This window comes from Dendronephthya gigantea, unplaced genomic scaffold (genome assembly GCF_004324835.1).
Source record: "Dendronephthya gigantea isolate DGI-Jeju-01 unplaced genomic scaffold, DenGig_1.0 000022F, whole genome shotgun sequence".
Lineage (NCBI taxonomy): Eukaryota > Metazoa > Cnidaria > Anthozoa > Malacalcyonacea > Nephtheidae > Dendronephthya > Dendronephthya gigantea.
The window spans coordinates 2,321,953-2,342,972 of NW_021163032.1; the positions used below are offsets into that span (position 1 = coordinate 2,321,953).

The window sequence follows — 21,020 nt, forward strand, 5'->3', positions numbered from 1 at the left end:
TAAATAAATTTTTCTGCAATAAAATACTTTCAAAATAGTTTCTCGTTTGTGTATTTTCTGCTTGTGTAATGAGTATTACTTAGCCTCCGACTGTGTTGATTACGCGCGGTTATTGTGACGCGTCGTGTTTGCATCATGTACATATATATATATATATATATATATATATATATATATATATTATATTATATATATATATATATATATATATATATATATATATATATATATATATATATATATATATATACCTTAAGGTAGGCAACTAAATACCTAAATTATGCACGTCGCCCCGAAGAAATTGTTGAAAATCTTTAAAATACACAATAAAATATGAAATAAACACGATAAAAGTTAGCTCCGATAATTTTACTAAACTACCGCTCAGCTTTTTTCTCGAAAAGAGCACTGAAAATAATGAAAAATTGGCAAAGTTTTTCATTATTTTGTTGAATTTTTCGCTTTGACTATGCGTGGTACAGGTTACCTGATACCGGTTTTTTTTCTGTTTAAATGACGACTGCAAGATTTCATTGGCTTTTGAAATTTACATCAAACGTAGAAAAATCCAAATCAGGGGGGTGTTAAGAAGTTTTTCTACATCTGGCTAGACCTGGTCAAAGAAAGCTACAAAGTCATTAATGGTATAGTGAAGCTACGTATTTCCGCTTCGTTGACGCGCAGAGGAAACAAACAGTCGTGTAATTAATTAAACGGGCCTTAGTAGTTTCGTTTGGATTATCGTTGGTATTCAAATTCTGTTCAGACGAAAGCTACAAAGACTAGTTTTTGAAATTCAAATAGAACGTGATATGATTATTTTAAAATGTTTTAAAATTTAAGATATTTCTTTGAGTTGACATCGTACTCATCGTATATTAGTTAATTATTAGTTTATTAGTATATTGGTTTATTAGTTAAACATCGTTACAAGTTAATTATTTCCTTACCTCTTTCTGAGATTTTATTTTCGTGTCGTTTACGGTAGATAAAATTTTATTTTCTACATCATCTAAAATAAATTATTACAGTAAAAAATACATTAGTTCAAATATATTGATCCCCGAGCCGACGCGAAGCACCGGGCGAGGGTACTAATTCCGCCCGGAGATGAAAGTTGTCCGCCATTATGTCATAGACGTTGGGCGTTTTTGTAAGTTATGCGTATGAGTGAGTTTAAGACGAGTTAAATCTGGTAACTAGCAAACGTTTACAAACGTGTGATTGGCTAAATTAAAATTTGGGTTCACGCCAGCATAACTGATATTTTGAATGATAAAACTTTTTTAAAATAATATTTTTCATTTGGATGGTCTTAAAAATATACGAAGAATTGACTCGTAAAATTAATTAAAACATAATGTAAAAGATGCCTTCGGTTAGAAAAACTTTCATTCCAATGGATGGTAAAAAAATTACGATTTTGAAGCATTTTTAAAGTATTTTTGAACAGATAAATGGGTAGATTTTGTATTTTAAAGCATTTTGTAAGTTTAATATGTGGATTTATCAACAAATGTATGACACCTCTTTGAATTTATTCGTCAATTTCGTTGAAATGATCTTGATTTGGAAAGTATTTATTTTTAAAGGTGAATCTGTTTAAAAAGTAATTGAAATTTCGCTAAAAATTGTAGTATTTAAAACTATTCGTCAAATTGACCGTAACGAAAAAGATGGCGGCATGTACATTTTACCAGAATGCATTGCGGACATTAAGAATGATCGACTGAATAAACATGGCAAGAAAAACTCCTAATGACGTGAAATTATAACACAGCAAAGAAAATAACTTCCCCTGTTTTATGCCTATCCTTTCAAAGACGTCAGTTCTCTTTTTTAAACGATTTCCGACCGCAATGCATTCTGATAAAATGTACATCTGCCATCTTTTTTGTTATGGTCAATTATGATTATAGTCGAATTTGATAGCTCGAGAGTCGACTTTATAATTGTACCAAGATATACGATTTTATTTTACGACTTCGATCATTCAGCAGAAACGAGCATTTATAGAATTTCAGTGATGGAAATATATGTTTGATTGCTTCAGGCGAGGGGACTTTGCATGGAATGTATTTCTAGTTTATTCGTATTTGGGTGAAAGCCAACAAATAATTTTCCCTATCCTAGCGCGGACAAAATAGATCTCTTCTACATGTGCACATGGTAAATAAGGCAATGTGCACACAAGCGTTGTTTTCGACCGTTTTCAAAATCATTTTTATCTATTTCATTGCTTTGAGGCGTTGTCCACACGATCTAAGGGAAAATATGCTCGATATGTAATAATTAGCTTCAACTTCTATTGCTAATTGATGGTGTTTGAAACTGTTTTGGCATGAAAACGAAGATGAAAACGCCCGAAAACGTTACCGTGTGCACATGGTCTAAATAGTCAAATTTTTATGTATTTCGTACTTTTCAGCGGTTATTCGCATGAGTAAAGTGTAAATTGGCTTTACACCAAAATTGCTAGAATGCGAAAAAAATCCATTTTTCCGAAGGCTAGGATTCTACCCACTGCAGTAAGTTTAAGTCTATATTATACCTTGCATAAATACTTGCCTTGTCTCTGTGTAAATGTTGGTGATGTCGCATTAACATTTCTATCGACACCCTGACAACATCAGAACAAATTGATAATTAAAAAGTGTCAAATAATAATAAGAGAGGTCTTAAGCCGTCTGTATGCAGTTATCAACAAACAGTTGCATTATGCTATACCAATGCAATTTCTTAGGATAATTTTTGGAAATTTATTATATAAAGTGTAGCGCCTTATAGAGATTTCGAGCACTGATAAAACTAATAATTTCACATGTGAAATTTTTATGATAATTTTACGTGTGAAAATTATTGCTTTTCAACTAATCACGTAGCTTGTTGATACCTAGGTCGCCCAAAATTGTTTAGTGATGTTTAAATAAATTTTTCTGCAATAAAATACTTTCAAAATAGTTTCTCGTTTGTGTATTTCCTGCTTGTGTAATGAGTATTATTTAGCCTCCGACTGTATTGATTACGCGCGGTTATTGTGACGCGTCGTGTTTGCATCATGTACATATATATATATATATATATATATATATATATATATATATATATATATATATATATATATATATATATATATATATATATATATATATATATATATATATACCTAAGGTAGGCAACTAAATACCTAAATTATGCACGTCGCCCCGAAGAAATTGTTGAAAATCTTTTAAAATACACAATAAAATATAAAATAAACACGATAAAAGTTAGCTCCGATAATTTTACTAAACTACCGCTCAGCTTTTTTCTCGAAAACAGCACTGAAAATAATGAAAACTTGGCAAAGTTTTTCATTATTTTGTTGAATTTTTTGCCGTGACTATGCGTGGTACAGGTTACCTGATACCGTTTTGCTGTTCAAATGACGACTGCAAGATTTCGTTGGCTTTTGAAATTTACATCAAACGGAGACAAATCGAAATCAGGGGGTGTTAAGAAGTTTTTCTACATCTGGCCAGACCTGGTCAAAGAAAGCTATACAATCATTTATGGTAGTAAAGCTATTTTCGTTTCGTTAACGCGCAAAGGAAACAAACAGTCGTGTAATTAATTAAAAAAGGTTACAACTAAAAAACTCAAGAATTTGTATAGCATCTTATATCTAAACTATGTAAATGTGGAGGAAATAGATAAAAATCTATTTTGTTTCATGATTTTATGGATAAACAAATACTTATGGCGTAGTGTTTTCTGAAAACATTATGGGAATTCAAAGTTATGAGAATTCATTCAGCAGAAGCCCTTGGAAATATTGGAAATATGGAATTTATTTCTGGTGTTGAGAAATATCATTCTGAACACTCGAAATAAATTCCATATTTCCGCGCATCCCTGTATTATTCTCTATTTAAACCCCACACGTTAGGTATAGGGACAAAGCATACAAACGTACCTGAACTGAACTAATTGAAGAAGTGTAGATTGGTGCCACCGCACGACAATCTCCTTGAGTGCTGTGATTCTTTCCATCATGGCACTCTTTCTGTAAGAAACGCATGTCTTTCCCTTTGAGATTAATACCTTCCTCAGTGTTATTGTGCAGTTCTGATTCTAATTCAAGATCTGGATCAAATCTATATGAAAAGAAATGAAATCCTAAAAAATCTCGGAGGTTTCTTGCTGGAATTAGTAGTTCGTATAATTTGAACAATAGGGTGGACGATTTCTTTTTCCAAAGCTAATTACTCATTTTTCTAAAGAATCATTTCTATGTTTTTGGCTTGGGAGGTTTTTACCCCAGAATTAACGCAATACCGTTACCTCAAAGTATGATTTTCTAAGGGAAGATGATCAAGTTGATTGTCATTCGACCACGGGACACAAAAGTATACCGGTTCTCTAAATCTCAGCGGTTTCTCAAACTTGCGGTATTCGTTTGTGACATTCCATTTATCTTTAATATTCTTCAGCGCTTCCCTTGGTGCCAGGATAGCATGAAGAGTAGCCGGGCTGCAACCAGTTTTATGCACAGCTAATACGATTGCATTGTAACGTTGAAGGTTTATATTCGTTGCACCACTGATCGACATGGGCGGAATATAACTTTCACGCTTTGTCGTGGAAACTACAGGTTGGATACTGAAAATATAGACAAAAAGACATTGTATTTGTAGCATGATCGCTCCTTACATTGCGCAAATTTATAGGTTAGATCTGATTCGTTTGATTAACATGACTAATCCTTTAGTCCATTATACTTCTGTAATGCTTCTGTAGCTGAATCATACTGAGCAAGTGACTTTAAATACTTACTCGGAAAAGTGTTGCACCGAAAAGAAGAACCTCAACTGATCTTTCCTCTGCCTTTCGATATAAACCTCGTTAGTCTCATTTATTATTTCACTTCGTAATTCGGAATCGGTCACCTTGTGTTTATGCAACAAAAAGCCATACATAGCGGTCATCTTAGTTTTAGTTCCCACAGGTAACACATCCTCATCAATATTAGCAACATCACAGTGAGAGTATGTTAGCTCAACCTCAACTGGTTTAAGAAATGGAACTTTCTGACCAGAAACTTTAATTACAGGACCCCGAATGAGATTCTGGTCACGATAAGCATCTGTGTTTACAATGGTATCGACAGGAATCAACTGTGTAAAATGAAATTAAACAATAAGAGACACTTCATATAATTATTACGTATGGTGTCTCAAAAAAAGCGAAATGGAAATTAACAGACGTTTATGCAAGATATATTGAACTGAATAAAAGAATCCCTATGCAGCATGATTAAAGAGCATGCTGTTATTTAGCTTTTCAATGACGCCTTTCTTCAGTTCATAACAGCCAGAAATGAACAAGTATTTTCAAAAGACTTGATCACGCCAATAATGTTGTCCATTCAATTCCCAACAATGAAGAAAAATTGTGGTTTTCGGTAGGCAATTTGTACACTATTATATTTGGTTATTTGACTTATTTCTAACAATTTTGGCATTAAAAGATATTGCTAGAAAGCTAAATCCGGGTCTCTTTCTTGCTATTTAATAATTTAATCGTTGGACTCAATATTCAATGCATTACGGAATGTTAAAGTGGTGATTTCGTTTTTATTGAGACAATCTGTTTAGGAATTATTTGCCTGTCTTTCAATGTGTACTCATGCAAGTGAAGGCGGGTTTACGCTAGCAAGTTTTCTGTATTCAAAGTATGCTTTGATCACAGTATTGGTTTACATGAACATCTTTCCAAGACATCGGTGGCTTTGTACTAAAAACTTTGAACACATGCATGCAGACATTATCATCGGGCAAGCCCACACCTGTCTTATTAACCTTTTATTATACTATCTTAATCGTGGTGACCTCTCTATAAAATTTCAATCACATAAGAACAGTGGCGTAGCTAGCAACGATAATTGGGGGGGGGGGCGAATATTCATATATTCAGGTAAACAGACTGTAAAGACAATTGATTTGAAAAGAAATTAATCCTGCGTATCACGAATATATGAATATGTGCCCCCCCCCAATTATCGTGCTGGCTACGCCACTGCATAAGAATATAGATGCATATTTTTAGAAACAAATACAGTTCTTCTCAGTTACTTCGCCCGGTAAAGCCCCTTTTACACTTGCAATTTTTGATGCGATTTTGAGTGAATTAGTTACTGATATTCAAATACGAGCTCTCATACATCAGAGCATTCGTAACTAGTCACTCGTTTACATCAATCAAAAGAAGAAAATCGTATATAAAATCGCTGCAAAAATTGTAAACGGGTGTAAACGGGCCTAAAGAAAGAAGAAACATACACGGGCATGCATAATTATCCGAATAAAGACATTAAGGCCAAATTTGGCAATAATATAGTAATTATCAATTATTGGATGAGGTCGAGCAAAATATCGTGATTTGTCGGTGGCGAGCAGATCAATTATTTGCCGATGCCGAAGGCAGAGGCAAATAATTGATCTGCGAGCCACCGACAAATCACGATATTTTGCGAGAACCGAGTTCAATAATTGTTTTATCATTCACCACTTAATTTTCAATTCATTCACCACTCAATTTTCAATTTTGAGTTCGTTTTATCGGACAGTTCGGCAAAGCGAGTCGCCATTGTTTATAAAATTGACATAATGCGCATGCTCAGAGTATTATTTGCAGCTGAGTATTATTTGCACGCAGTTAACTGCAGGTAAATTAACCAATCAAAATTGAGAATACTATAAAGTGAATGATAATAATATAATAATAATTATCATTCACTTTATAGTATTCTCAATTTTGATTGGTTAATTTACCTGCAGTTAACTGCGTACAAATAATACTCAGCTGCAAATAATACTCTGAGCATGCGCATTAATGTTTATTTTATAAACAATGGCGACTCGCTTTGCCGAACTGTCCGATAAAACGAACTCAAAATTGAAAATTGAGTGGTGAATGATAAAACAATTATTGAACTCGGTTCTCGCAAAATATCGTGATTTGTCGGTGGCTCGCAGATCAATTATTTGCCTCTGCCTTCGGCATCGGCAAATAATTGATCTGCTCGCCACCGACAAATCACGATATTTTGCTCGACCTCGTCCAATAATTGATAAATAACCGAGGTATTGTGTGATAACTGTAAGGAGCCACCTTTAGACCTTCAAAACAAAAAAGTGAGATTTAGGTGGCAACTGGGAAACATTACCTGAACTTTTAAACATAGTATCTCTTTCGTGACACCAGCTGGGAATGTCATTCTTAATTCTGCATTATTGCCATACGCCTTGCTGAATGTATAACTTCGATTTGTCGGTACAAAGATCATTTCGGACCTGATTCGTGTCACTGCAACCAATGCACAAGTCTCTTGAATGGTGGCTTGAGCACATGGCAAATAATCTTCTAAGGCCTCTGGATTAAGTATTTCTTTTGGCACATCTAAAAAGCGGATGTTGGTGACTCTACTAATTTGGTGACTCTACTGTTTTACTAATTAATAATAGAAGTTAGTTAAATTTTAAGGGTTAAATTTTGTATGCTAGGAGGTACAGTGTAAGCACGCAACATCGATAAATCGGCCCATAAAATTATCTGTTTGCGAATGTAAGACGTAAGTGAGCTTATAGAAGTTGACGGAAATTTAATCGGCGTTTGTCATCATGCATAGAGCAAAGTTAAAGCGGACAACGATATGTAGGTGTCGATATCAAACTGCACCAAAATGACAAATACCTTCAATGGAGCTTATACGTTCCGTCTTTAACTCTTGCCATCCTGCTGGGTTTAAACGTCCGATAACCAGTTCATAAAAATCAAGAAAAATCTGATCCTCGTACGCTGAATGCGATATAAAAACTGTCACAGGTTTCTTGAAGGTCACACCTTTAGGTTTAATTTCAAGGATTCGGCTTACGAATACTTCTCCATCTTTTGGTTTCACCTCACATTCTTCATATCTTACTCGGCTAATCTCCATAGTTTTTGGTTCATCAAAATCTTGGGGCGGAAAAATTAGGCAGCCACTTGCTATTGGAATGCTAAAGCATCCGCCTGCTTCACCAATAGTGATGCTAAACATGAAGAAGTCAATGACATTGGAAACAGAAGTTTTGGAAAAATACTGTCCAGAAATAAGCTAACACTGCGGTTGCGGCACGGTCGCGGTTCGGTTGCGGCCAACCGATTGAAACCGCAGACGACCGAAGGGTAAAATACGATCGCGGTTACGGTTCGCTTCCGAAGGGAATGTTAAGCCGGTTTTCCACTTGCGATATTTTTCGCGCGAAGCGAATTTATTCCTTTGTATTTGAGCAATTTGTTCCAGATGGTTGCAGTTGAGAGCTCTGAAACAAAAGTAAAATGTCGTTTCGTGCGAAAATTATCGCTAGTGGAAAACCGGCTTTATGAAGAGCTGAGAACCACGGCCGTAGCTAGAAGCTTAATTGGGGGGTGTATATTCGTCTTATGCCCGACTGATTTCTTTTGTACGCTACTGTTCTAACGGTATTTAAACATGAATATATGAATTTACACCCCCCCCCAATTAAGCGGTCTAGCTACGGCCCTGCTGAGAACACAATAATCATATCGAAAACATCTTAAGACATATCAAACTCTTGTAGTACAAATTGGGACATTTGCCCTAGCTAGAGTCTAGTCTCTTTTGAGAGCAATACCGCGCGGCCATAAACAAAGATGGCGTTGAGATCGAAGCGAATTCATGAAGCGAATTTTGAAGCCGGCCCATCTCGGCGTTTTGCCGATGAATACATTAATAATAATGAGTTTTCGTCCGCAAACACGTCAACTAAAAGAAGATTCATAGCCATAGGTTTCTCCGTTCTTTTGCTCAGTGCCTCTCTTTTGATAAAGTATATATGAGTAAGCTGAAATATAGACACAGAGTGTTTATCAACTCCGAACAAAGATATTTTAAACTTTTAATATGGACAATCATCAAAAATTTATAATTTTAATACTTACTTGCTTATTTCGTAATTAAAAGAAGGAACTGTAGTCCGTAGAAAAGGCGTACTTTGTTCGTATTCATGCTATATCCCTTCGACGGAATGAATTTATGAGGTAAACAAAACCAAAATCGAGAAAGAAACCCCGAAAAACCGAAGATATAGAGCCATTGGTCCACTCTTAATTCGCTTTGAATATGTATGAATTTGGTATCAAAATTTGCGCCAAATCATGTAGATTCCAAAAATGGAAGTAACTAGACGTCACAATGTATTGCAACAGCGCTAGCTCCAGTTTCCCTCTCACTTCCGCCGTGAGTAGGTCACTCAGCGGTGAAATTCTATAATAGCGGCGTACTAAAAAACCCCAAAGTCCAGGTCTAGAACGTGATGAATCTGTATGAAAATTGCATTACCAGACGTGCCGAAGGTGAAATTTTTAAATCCCGCTGGTAACTAAGATGTATTTTTTACGCACAACGCACGAGCAGGAAAAAACCACGAATTTTGAGTCAAATAATATAGCCGCGCAGCTGGAAGCGCGCTAACTTGAAACACGATATACCTTTTGTCTACACAGAGTTTGATATGAATATCTGTCAGAGTCAGTAAGACTGAGTTTCGAGTTTCGACCGAGGTTCAACCTCGGTCTAACCGCGGTTCAACCGAGGTTTGAACTAGGATTATCGCGGTTTTTGTTACATTATTTCTGGATATAACTTATAGTGCTGTATGTAACCATAGGCGGCCCAAAATTGGGGGATATTTTTTCGCGCGAAAAATTTTTTTCGGCAATTTGTCAATGTAATGTATAATATATAATTACATTAATAATTTTATATATATATATATATATATATATATATTATATATATAATATATATATATATATAAATATTATATATATATATATATATATATATATATATAATTACATGTAATTATATATTATACATTACATTGACAAATTGCCGAAAAAATTTTCGCGCGAAAAAATATCGCCCAATTTTGGGCCGCCTATGATGTAACTTATATACACGAGAAAGCTTTGCTTGACACATGTACAACCAGTGAACTCTATATAAATGGAAGGTTCGCTCCAGTTCAAAGTGTGAAGCCAAACATGGCGGATCATGAAGGCTGCTTGGGTACCGAACCAGTCCCCCACAAAGGATAAAATGCGCGAACCGCGCGTGGAAATTAAAAACATGAATTATAAAACTATGACGAAAAATAAAAAAGCTAACATTTCGGACGTTGCAAAGTTTTAAAATTACGAAGTTTTTAAAAATGAATACATACAATTTGTTACAACCTTACTGTTGGTTTCGAAACGGAAGGTCGTTCAAGTTGCTATTTTTCTGGCAAAAACAAGTTGTTATTTTCCGTTTCAGCGCAAAGATTTACATCAAATGCGTAAATTTGGTTAGCAAATGCGCAATGCGGTTGCCTTGCCTAGCCACGCTATGTCCGTCACAAACACACCGCGTTTCTATCAATTCTATGTTTTGAAATCCGGTTCATGCTACACAAAAACAGCCTACCTAGCTTAGGTTACTCATTCTACGCTGAGTCTCGAATGTGGACGCTTGCAAGAAAGCAAAGGTTTATGTTAAAATTCTATTCGCATTGCGAGACAAAAAATTCTATCTTTATTCTACCTCAATCAAAGCTATATCTACGCGCATGATAGTTAAAGTTGGTGCGTCTGCAAACCAAAATAAGTAAATAGATAATACGTTGTTTCAGTTAGCAATTGTCGCGCTAAGTGTTTCGATAAGCGCTGCTAAAATCGGTTTAGTTGTTATATTGTATTGCATGCTAATTCTCAGTTTAATAAGTATATCTCATTTATGTCAATTATCAAGTATACTCGTATTAATTTCATGTGATAGGTTACTATAGTTTGTCTGCTTATCATATTTTAGTTCGAACCGACGCAATATTCTCAATCGACTTATTCGACCCAAACCTGTATACATCCTGTTAATAAATTATCAAAATTCCTACGTCGAGTTCGTTTCATTCTACGCACCGCGTCTACCCCTGTAGATTTATTGGGAACTCGTTGACATTGAATTTCTGTCCTAGTGAAGCTACATTAGTTCGAATTTGATGCATTGTTAAAGGAATTTGAGGAATTTACCCCACGTCAAACCGTTTCGGATTTCGTCGCTGTCATTGCGGTTGTTAAATTTATCTCTACGGATCAATTAACGCATCCTTAGAACGGACACGATTAAATTAAGAGCGATTAACGTTAAATACCTATGGCATCCAAACATGAACAACTTCAACAATTGAAGAAAGCGCGCAGTTTGACAAAGGCAAACGTAACCAGAAAATTAAATAAAATTAGGGAATTGATGGACAATTCTGATAATCTGTCGGCTATCAAGGATCGTTTGACCGAATTGCCTGATGTTTTAAATGAATTTCACACGGCGCACAAGGCATATCATTCTCAAATTTGTGACGAAAACGAGTTGCATGACTCCGAAGAATATCGCTACGCCGTCGAGCTATCCGTTACAGAGCTCGAGCATGACATCGACGCACTGGTTAAACAAGTGCAACTGAACATTGAAAAGTCTTTTAAGGATCATCACATTTCGGACTCCCACAGCGGTCATATTCGGCCAGAAGATTCGATCAGTCAAGTAGGTCCCCGCGTATCGTCTCGTTCAAACTCGCTATGTGGTTCGGCAACAAGTTTTAGCAGTTCGAAAGCGAAGGCCGCTGCGAAGAAGGCTGCCTTAGAATCGCAGGCTAAAACCTTACGTCGTGTCCATCAGCTCGAAATGGAGGAGCTCACCCTGCAACAACGAAAGAAAGAGTTACAGCTGAGCGGAGAAATAGCCGCTGCCGAAGCTGAAAGAGACGTGTACGAGCAAGCCGAGGCCCAAGAGCTTAAGCAATCCGACCCTTCCCTGCTATTAGACGCTCGTACCGGAAGGTCAAAGAATCCCTTCGCAACCGAACCCACAGGGGACAACCAACATCAAAGTATGGAAAATACTCCCAAGATCAATTCGAGGCAGGACTTCGCCAGCAACTCAACATCTACTCCACGTGACGTATCGTTCCAACGAATTGTTGAAATACAAGACCAACAAAGTAACGCCCTCCAACAACTTATCCGCCAACAGCAACAGGGTGTCTTAGCTTTGACTCTGCCCCAACCAAGTATGCCAGTCTTCAGCGGAAACCCTGTCGACTATTGCGATTTCATCCGCTCCTTCGAGCATCTGATCGAGTCGAAAACCACAAGCCCAAGTGCACGACTCTACTACCTTGTTCAACACACTAGCGGTTCTGTACAGGAACTCATGAAAAGCTGTCTTTCGATGAAAGAGGACGAAGGATACGCAGAAGCTAGAAAACTCCTCAAAGAACGTTATGGAAAGGAGTACCGGGTCGCCGCCGCCCACCTTCAACGGCTGGTCGACGGTCCACCAATCAAGAGCGAAGACGCGAACGCCCTTCAGCAATTCTCGATACAAATAACCAGTTGCACAAACACGCTGGAGAAGATTGGATACCTGCATAAGCTAAATAACTCGGAAAATCTGAAAAAGATAGTCGAACGCCTACCCTACGCGATGAGAGTCAAATGGCGAGACACAGTAGATCGGATCGTTGAAATAGAAGAGCGCGATGTCACAATAAAGGACATTAGCAAATTTGTAACTGCCAAAGCAAGGGCTGCAAATCATCCAGTCTTCGGAAAGATCGCCATAGAGAAACCCAAGCCGCTCAAGCAGAACCAGAGGACATCACAATATGGAAAGGCTACAGGTTCGCAACCCAATCAACCTCACAATCACCCAAATGTCCACAGTGTGGCTCCAACCATTGGCTGTCTCGCTGTGATAAGTTTAAAAAACAATCTCTAGAAGAGAGACAGAAGTTCGTCCGGGAAAAGAAACTTTGTATTAACTGCTTGTCACTGGTCACTACGTCCGCTCGTGCGAGAAAGAAAGTTTTTGTAAAGTTGATGGATGTGTCGGCAAGCATTCAACCTTTCTTCACCCGAAATTGCAACAGCCCCTGAACAACAAGAAAAACGACTCCAAACAGGAAGAGAAAATTCCGGAGGATCGTCGCTCTGAAGATAATCATTCCGAAACACAAGGTAACAACGCCAACAATGGTTACGTCAAGTCTAAGCCCGGTGGTAGTTCTCCAATCACAGGACTCGCAATCGTACCTATCGAAGTGAAAGCTAAAGGAAGCTCGAAGACGGTAAAAACTTACGCGTTCCTCGATTCAGGCTCGAATACCACCTTCTGCACCGAAAAATTGCTTGAAGAACTCGAGACCCACGGTACAAAGACGAAGCTGTCATTGACGACGATGCAAGCCGAAAATGTTCCGGAACAATGTACAATGGTTAGCCTGGAGATCTCGGACCTCGCGGGCAACTCTGAAATCAACCTCCCAACGGTGTATTCAAGGCCGAACTTGCCAATTCCGAAAGACGCCATTGGAAGGCAAGAAGATGTAAATCGCTGGCCCTATCTAACTGGAATCAGAATAAATTCAATCGACGCAGACATTGGACTGCTTATTGGTAGCGATGTCCCGGAAGCTCTCCAACCTCGTGAAATGCGACAAAGTCAGAACGGTGGTCCATTCGCAACCCGAACGGCCCTTGGATGGGTCCTGAATGGTCCATTAGGCAGAAACGGAACGAAGACTTCGACGGCGAACCTAGCTCAAGCTAATCTAACCTTGGACGAAAAATTCGAAAACTACTGCAACTACGAATTTAATGATTACAAATATGATACTAACCCAACAATGTCTCAGAACGATCGAAAGGCTCTCGGCATCATGGAAGAATCGGTTAAGATGGAAAATGGCCATTACGAGATCGCGCTCCCGTGGAAAAACTACCCACCAGACCTACCTAACAATAAAACCCAAGCCGAACATCGCTTACAATTGCTGAAAAAACGACTAAACAACAATCCCGAACTTCTTCGGAAATACCGAGATTTCATGGATAAACTATTCGAGAAAGACTACGCGAGCGAAGCAATCAACAAAGAAGAAGGATCGTTAGGTACGCGCTGGTACCTCCCACATCATCCTGTCTTCCATCCACAAAAACCAGATAAAGTCAGAGTTGTTTTCGACTGTTCTGCGAAATACGGCAACACCTCCCTTAACGACCGGCTCTTACAGGGGCCGGACCTAACCAACTCACTCGTCGGGGTGTTAACACGGTTCCGCGAAGAACCCATTGCGTTCATGTCCGACATCGAAGCAATGTTTCATCAAGTCCGCGTTCGACCAAGCGACAGAGATGCTCTACGATTTCTGTGGTGGCCGAACGGCAATCTCGAGAACCCTCCCGAAGAGTATCAAATGAACGTCCATTTGTTCGGCGGTACTTCTAGCCCAAGTTGTGCGAATTACGCACTGAAGAAAACGGCGATGGACAATGCATCGCACTTCCACGACAAAACCATCGAGACCGTCAAACGCAATTTTTATGTCGACGATTGTTTGAAATCAGTTCGCGACGAAGAAGAAGCAATCAAACTTTCGAAGGAATTACGCGAATTACTATCACTAGGAGGATTTAATCTCACGAAGTGGTTGTCCAATTCTCGAAAGGTTATTGAATCCTTGCCGGAAGCAGAAAGAGCAGCTCAAGTCAAAGATTTGGATTTCGACAAGGTTCCAATAGAAAGAGCGCTAGGCGTCAGGTGGAACGTGTCTTCAGACACGTTCGGCTTCGCAATCGTGATTAAGGATCGACCGGCAACGAGAAAGGAATACTTTCGATCGTCAGTTCTATTTACGACCCCCTCGGATTCGTTGCTCCTTATATTCTCTCGGCAAAATTGATCTTACAAGAACTTTGTCGATTAAAGCTCGACTGGGACGAGAAGATTCCTGATGAAAATCTTAAACACTGGCAAGCATGGCTACATGATCTACCTCAACTTGAAAATTTAGCTGTCGAACGCTGCTTCAAACCAGCTACAATGAATGAGATCAAATCAACACAACTTCACCACTTCTCCGATGCCTCGCAGCAAGGTTACGGAGCTGTGTCCTATATTAGAATCGAAGACATATCGGGAAATGTCAAATGTTCGTTCGTGATGGGAAAATCCCGACTTGCGCCTATGAAGCCAGTAACGATACCCCGAATGGAGTTATCAGCGGCTGTAGTGTCTACGAAGCTCGACAAGATTTCAAGAAATGAATTGAGCTTGCCTACCGATCAATCTTTCTTTTGGACTGACAGCACTTGCGTTTTGCGCTACATTGAAAACACGACCAAGCGATTTCAGACGTTTGTCGCAAATCGAATAGCGACAATACATGATGCATCGACCCCCAAGCAATGGAATTACGTGGACACTCGTTCAAATCCTGCTGATGACGCATCAAGAGGCGTGCCGGCAGACTCTCTTCTGCGATGGATCAAGGGTCCCGATTTCCTTACTAAGCCACCCGGAGAATGGCCAAAGAGACCTGGAGATCTGGGATCAACCACGGCGGTCCTAGACGACGACCCCGAAGTAAAGCACGGTTCGTCTGTTTGCGCTGCCAGCATAGCGCACGTTTCTAAGAAAAAGTTCACGGATCAACTAATCGAAAGATTTTCATCATGGAGCAGATTAAGAAGAGTATTCGCTCTTATACTACGCTATATAAGAAACCTGCGTTCGCGTGCCCAATTTCAACAGAAAGATCGAGCAGAATCCCTACCATCAGCAAATATCCCACCAATCAGTTTGACAGAATTGGTCAATGCCGAACGTGAAGTTTTGAAACTCGTACAGCAGGGCTGCTTTGAGGAAGAGTTTCGACATCTTCAAAGTAAAAGATACAACAACTCGGTTAGCAATGCTAGCAGTATTGCAAAACTCGACCCTATCCTAGTCGACGGCCTCATTCGAGTCGGAGGTCGTATCCAACGAGCACAGATCAGCGATGACGCTCGTCACCCAATTATCCTTCCTAAAACCCACCACGTAGTCACCCTAATCACCAAATTACCACCACGTCTCTGGTCACTCTGGCATAGAATACACGTTATCTTTAATAAGAGAGCGGTTTTGGATAATCAAGGCACGGACTACAGTTCGAAAGATATTGAATGCGTGTGTTAGCTGCAGAAAAAGACAGTCTCCTGTCGTCGAACAAAAGATGGCAGGCCTTCCGGCAGATCGCGTAACCTACGGAAAACCCCCATTTTCCTTTACTGGCGTAGATTGCTTCGGCCCGTTCTCTGTACGCCGCGGAAGAACGAGTGCGAAACGATATGGTATCATCTTCACCTGTTTAACAACTCGAGCAATCCATGTAGAAGTAGCAAATTCTTTGGATACGGAATCCTTCATAAATGCTTTACGAAGATTCATCGCAAGACGGGGCCAACCTGAGGAAATGCGGTCGGACAACGGAGGTAATTTCGTAAAAGGCGAAAAAGAACTTCGGCAAGAAATCGAAAAATGGAACCAAAATCAAATCCATGACTTCCTCGTGCAACGTAGTATTAAATGGACATTTAATCCACCTGCAGGCTCACACCACGGCGGGGTGTGGGAGCGATGTATAAGAACAGTTCGAAAGGTAATGAGAGCTATTACCAAGGAACAGTTACTCGATGACGAAGGCCTCAACACATTGATGTGCGAGGTCGAAGCTATTGTCAATGGACGGCCATTGACAAAGTTGTCAGATGACCCCAACGATCTGCAACCCCTAACCCCCAACCATCTCCTATTGCTCCGAAGCGGAACAAATTTACCACCTGGAAATTTCTCAAAAGACGACTGCTGCAGCACGAGGCGATGGCGACAAGTACAGTATCTGGCCAATGTATTTTGGAGGCGATGGATTAGAGAGTATTTACCATCATTGCAAGAACGGCAGAAATGGCTTAAGAAACGACGGAATCTAGAAGTTGGTGATATTGTCTTAATCCTCGATGAGAAAACTCCACGCTGCAGCTGGCCAATGGGACGCATCCTCGACGTCTACACCAACCGTCGGGATGGTCTCGTGCGTTCTGTGAAAGTGAAGACAAGCTTATCGGTGTTGGTTCGACCAGTGGACAAGATTATCTTCCTGGAATCTGAAACTGCTCCAACAGACGATAAGTAGAAAATAATTAAGATTTAATAGACGGCGATAGCCAGGAGCAATATATACAAATATACACATATTAGATTAAATGCTAGTTTAGATTTATCATAAAGTTTCGAACCCATATAATTTTTAGGTAAAGGCTTCAACATCGCCTTTAAGGGGCCGGAATGTTGGTTTCGAAACGGAAGGTCGTTCAAGTTGCTATTTTTCTGGCAAAAACAAGTTGTTATTTTCCGTTTCAGCGCAAAGATTTACATCAAATGCGTAAATTTGGTTAGCAAATGCGCAATGCGGTTGCCTTGCCTAGCCACGCTATGTCCGTCACAAACACACCGCGTTTCTATCAATTCTATGTTTTGAAATCCGGTTCATGCTACACAAAAACAGCCTACCTAGCTTAGGTTACTCATTCTACGCTGAGTCTCGAATGTGGACGCTTGCAAGAAAGCAAAGGTTTATGTTAAATTCTTAGTTTAATAAGTATATCTCATTTATGTCAATTATCAAGTATACTCGTATTAATTTCATGTGATAGGTTACTATAGTTTGTCTGCTTATCATATTTTAGTTCGAACCGACGCAATATTCTCAATCGACTTATTCGACCCAAACCTGTATACATCCTGTTAATAAATTATCAAAATTCCTACGTCGAGTTCGTTTCATTCTACGCACCGCGTCTACCCCTGTAGATTTATTGGGAACTCGTTGACATTGAATTTCTGTCCTAGTGAAGCTACACTTACATGGCAATATCATTCTTTCTAGAGAGGTAACTTATGCCGTATATTTGTGTTGTGTTTACAAAACTGACCGAGTTCAACTCCTACACGTTTCTGCCATTTTGAATTTTAACAGCTCGTGCGTGGAGGTCTGGTTCGGTACCCAAGCAGCCTTCATGATCCGCCACGTTTGGCTTCACTTTTTGATTACGCAATGTACTAGAGCGAGCCTTCCATATTTATAGAGTTCACTGTGTACAACACGCCCTTTAAAAATTGGCAACAGATTGCAGATGAAGACAAGCTCAATGTCAAGTTATAAACCGCGAATACAACTTGTTAAAAGAGGACTGCATGTTAATTTGTTACTTTCTTGCAGTGGCGAAGCCAACCCGACAATTTAGTCATGCTATGCTAATATTTTGGTGTTCATCGAAGGGGAAAACAATGAATTTCTAAAGAAATGAATAATGATAATAACATAAAATTTGCATAGCATGACTAAATCGTCGGGCTGGCTACGCCACTGCTTTCTTGTAACAATTTCGGCTTGTCTGAAGTGTTCTATACTCAATCAATAAATTAATTGTTTTCTTTGTGTTAGTTGAACTATTCTTCCACAAACAACAATTGCCTTTAGTAATTCAATCTGGTGCAGGTCTGTAGTTTGCTAACCAAATCGAAAACAGACCTGAAATTTGCTTTTATTTAAAGTATAGCAGCAACTGATTGTTTTTATCATTACAAATATAATGTAAAAAAGGATATTTGTGAGAAAAATTCTATCGACAAGCTCAGCAAAGGGGTTGGGAAGTTACAAATATCGCTTTCTCGAATTTGGTCGCTTTTCGCAAAATTCGTATTTTCGCAAAAAGAAAGCCACTTTTTTCAAAAACTTATCTCATCGAAGAAAAAATCCCAATCCCAAGCTAACAGTCACTGGAATTTTTTTCAAAACCCATACTATGGAAATTTACTACACTCATTATATATCTCATATTATTTCCAACTAGAATCCATACTATTTTCTTAATATACAGGGTGTATCAAAAAAAATGTCCCAAATGTAAAATTTCCGTTTTTCAGGATATTTTGCAGAATTTGGCAAATTTTTGTGTTCCTAGAGATAGTTAAGACTTATCTGGTATACCTAGGCCAAGTTTGATTTTTCATTAACAAAATTATGTTACCGGGGGGGTGGTTCCTTTCCACTGATATTGAGAGGGCTTGCGCGCGAAAATGTTAAGCTGAAATTGAGATATTATTTAGCTGTCTAAAAGTAGGAAAGCTTTTTAATAAACTGTCAAAGTTTCAGGAAAAATAATGCAAACTGGGAGCAACGCGCGACCCCTAAAAGTGACAAATATTTCATTGCGCGCAGTGGATTAAATGCATGGTTGATTTTAGCGTGACCGATCTCATGCATGGCTGGGCAAATGAATAAATTAAAGCGAGAAACTGAACAAGAAGACGAAACGATTTTATAACAAGATTTTTATTCTTGATGTTAATCCTCAACATTTCCACCATTTCCTTCTAAGCAAACTGCGGCTCGTCTGAGCATGGTAAACATTGAACGGCGAACCACACTTGTCTGTCCTGCCTCAAATTATCCATTTCGTTCGAAATTCTTTCTTGCAAATCGCCTATACGCTACCACCGGCAAATCTAGGCGAATGGACAGACAAATGGTTCGCTGTTCAGTGTTTCGTATGCTCAGACAAGCCGCAGTTTGCTTAGAATGAAATGGTGGACATGCTGAGGATTAACATCACGAATAAATCGCTTTGCTTTTGTGTTCAGTTTCTCGCTTTAATTTATTCATTTGCCCACCTTGTATGAGATCGGTCACGCTAAAATCAACCATGCATTTAATCCACTGCGCGCAATGAAATATTTGTCACTTTTAGAGGTCGCGCGTTGCTCCCAGTATGCATTATTTTTCCTGAAACTTTGACAGTTTATTAAAAAGCTTTCCTACTTTTAGACAGCTAAATAATATCTCAATTTCAGCTTCACATTTTCGCGCGCAAGCCCTCTCAATATCAGTGGAAAGGAACCACCCCCCCGGTAACATAATTTTGTTAATGAAAAACCAAACTTGGCCTAGGTATACCAGATAAGTCTTAACTATCTCTAGGAACACAAAAATTTGCCAAATTCTGCAAAATATCCTGAAAAACGGAATTTTTACATTTGGGACATTTTTTTTGATACACCCTGTAGATTTAAAAAAAATTTCCAGTGCTAGTTCCGCTCTTAAACAGGACGCCCTCTTTAAGGACTCCTGCACAGAATGCATTTTCAACTTTCATGTTATGGATTGGTAAATTCCACAATATGGCTTATTGTTCTAAAGTATACTCAATAAGATGTTATCTGTTATTGCAATTTTTTACCTGCTATTATTTCTGGACATTCCACTACTTTCGATGACTGGACCATTATACCTGGCCGCATGATCATGAATAACTTGTGTTTGAGATTCGATGTCAATAAGCCCAATTAATCGCATAGTAATGCTGGAGGCCTCCAGCTGTTCTTTTAACCATCGTTTCTGAGTCAAAGGATTATAAGTTCTTTCAGCCAGTTTTATCGTCGCGGGCCAATCTTCAGCAAATGGTGGAGATTTAGCGAACGTTAGGGTGAAATCATACAGGATCTTGTTTAATTTAAAGATGGAAATAACATTTTCGAAGTGCGCTCTTTCATGAATGCTTACTGCTTTTCCATTAGCCACGAAAGAAAGTGCCGTTTGAACCTCCTGTTGATCATGAAGCTCTTGTAAAAGGTTTAAACAACCAAGAACTGCGGCGCTTGGAAGAGCTAAATTGCGAAGTATTTCTGATGTAATTCTCAGTTTCGTAGAAATAATTTGATCAGCCATAGTTAGGGATTCCACTGAAGGTATTCTGGCAGATTCGAAGGCATTCCAAAATACTTTACCGCTGTTTTCCAAAGTAAACTCATGATCATCACCGCGGATTGACCATCTGCCCAAGAAAGAAACACCACGCTGCAAATTCGACCGACATCCTTCCATTTTATGAGAAAACTGATCATTCCCACTAATGTCGTTCAATTCATAAAATATTTTTCCACAACTTCTATTCAAAGTCGTTTCCCCATTGGTATTGAGAAGGCAACAAACGATATTTAGACTTTGAACTAAGGAAAGGATTGAAAAATATATCAGCAATCAAATGTCATG

General features: G+C 38.7%; 1 protein-coding gene across 1 annotated transcript in view; it reads right to left on the bottom strand.

Annotated features, from left to right (window-relative positions):
• LOC114522346 overlaps positions 1-21,020 on the bottom strand; it is a 48,444-nt gene that overhangs the window by 9,001 nt on the left and 18,423 nt on the right. Inside the window, exons 10-17 of the mRNA XM_028543016.1 lie at positions 20,209-20,977; positions 7,735-8,072; positions 7,208-7,440; positions 4,816-5,156; positions 4,324-4,641; positions 3,956-4,136; positions 2,569-2,620; positions 951-1,012 (exon numbers count right to left, since the gene is read on the bottom strand). Of these exons, the coding sequence (XP_028398817.1) occupies positions 951-1,012; positions 2,569-2,620; positions 3,956-4,136; positions 4,324-4,641; positions 4,816-5,156; positions 7,208-7,440; positions 7,735-8,072; positions 20,209-20,977 (2,294 nt within the window). The remainder of the gene's footprint in view (positions 1-950; positions 1,013-2,568; positions 2,621-3,955; positions 4,137-4,323; positions 4,642-4,815; positions 5,157-7,207; positions 7,441-7,734; positions 8,073-20,208; positions 20,978-21,020) is intronic.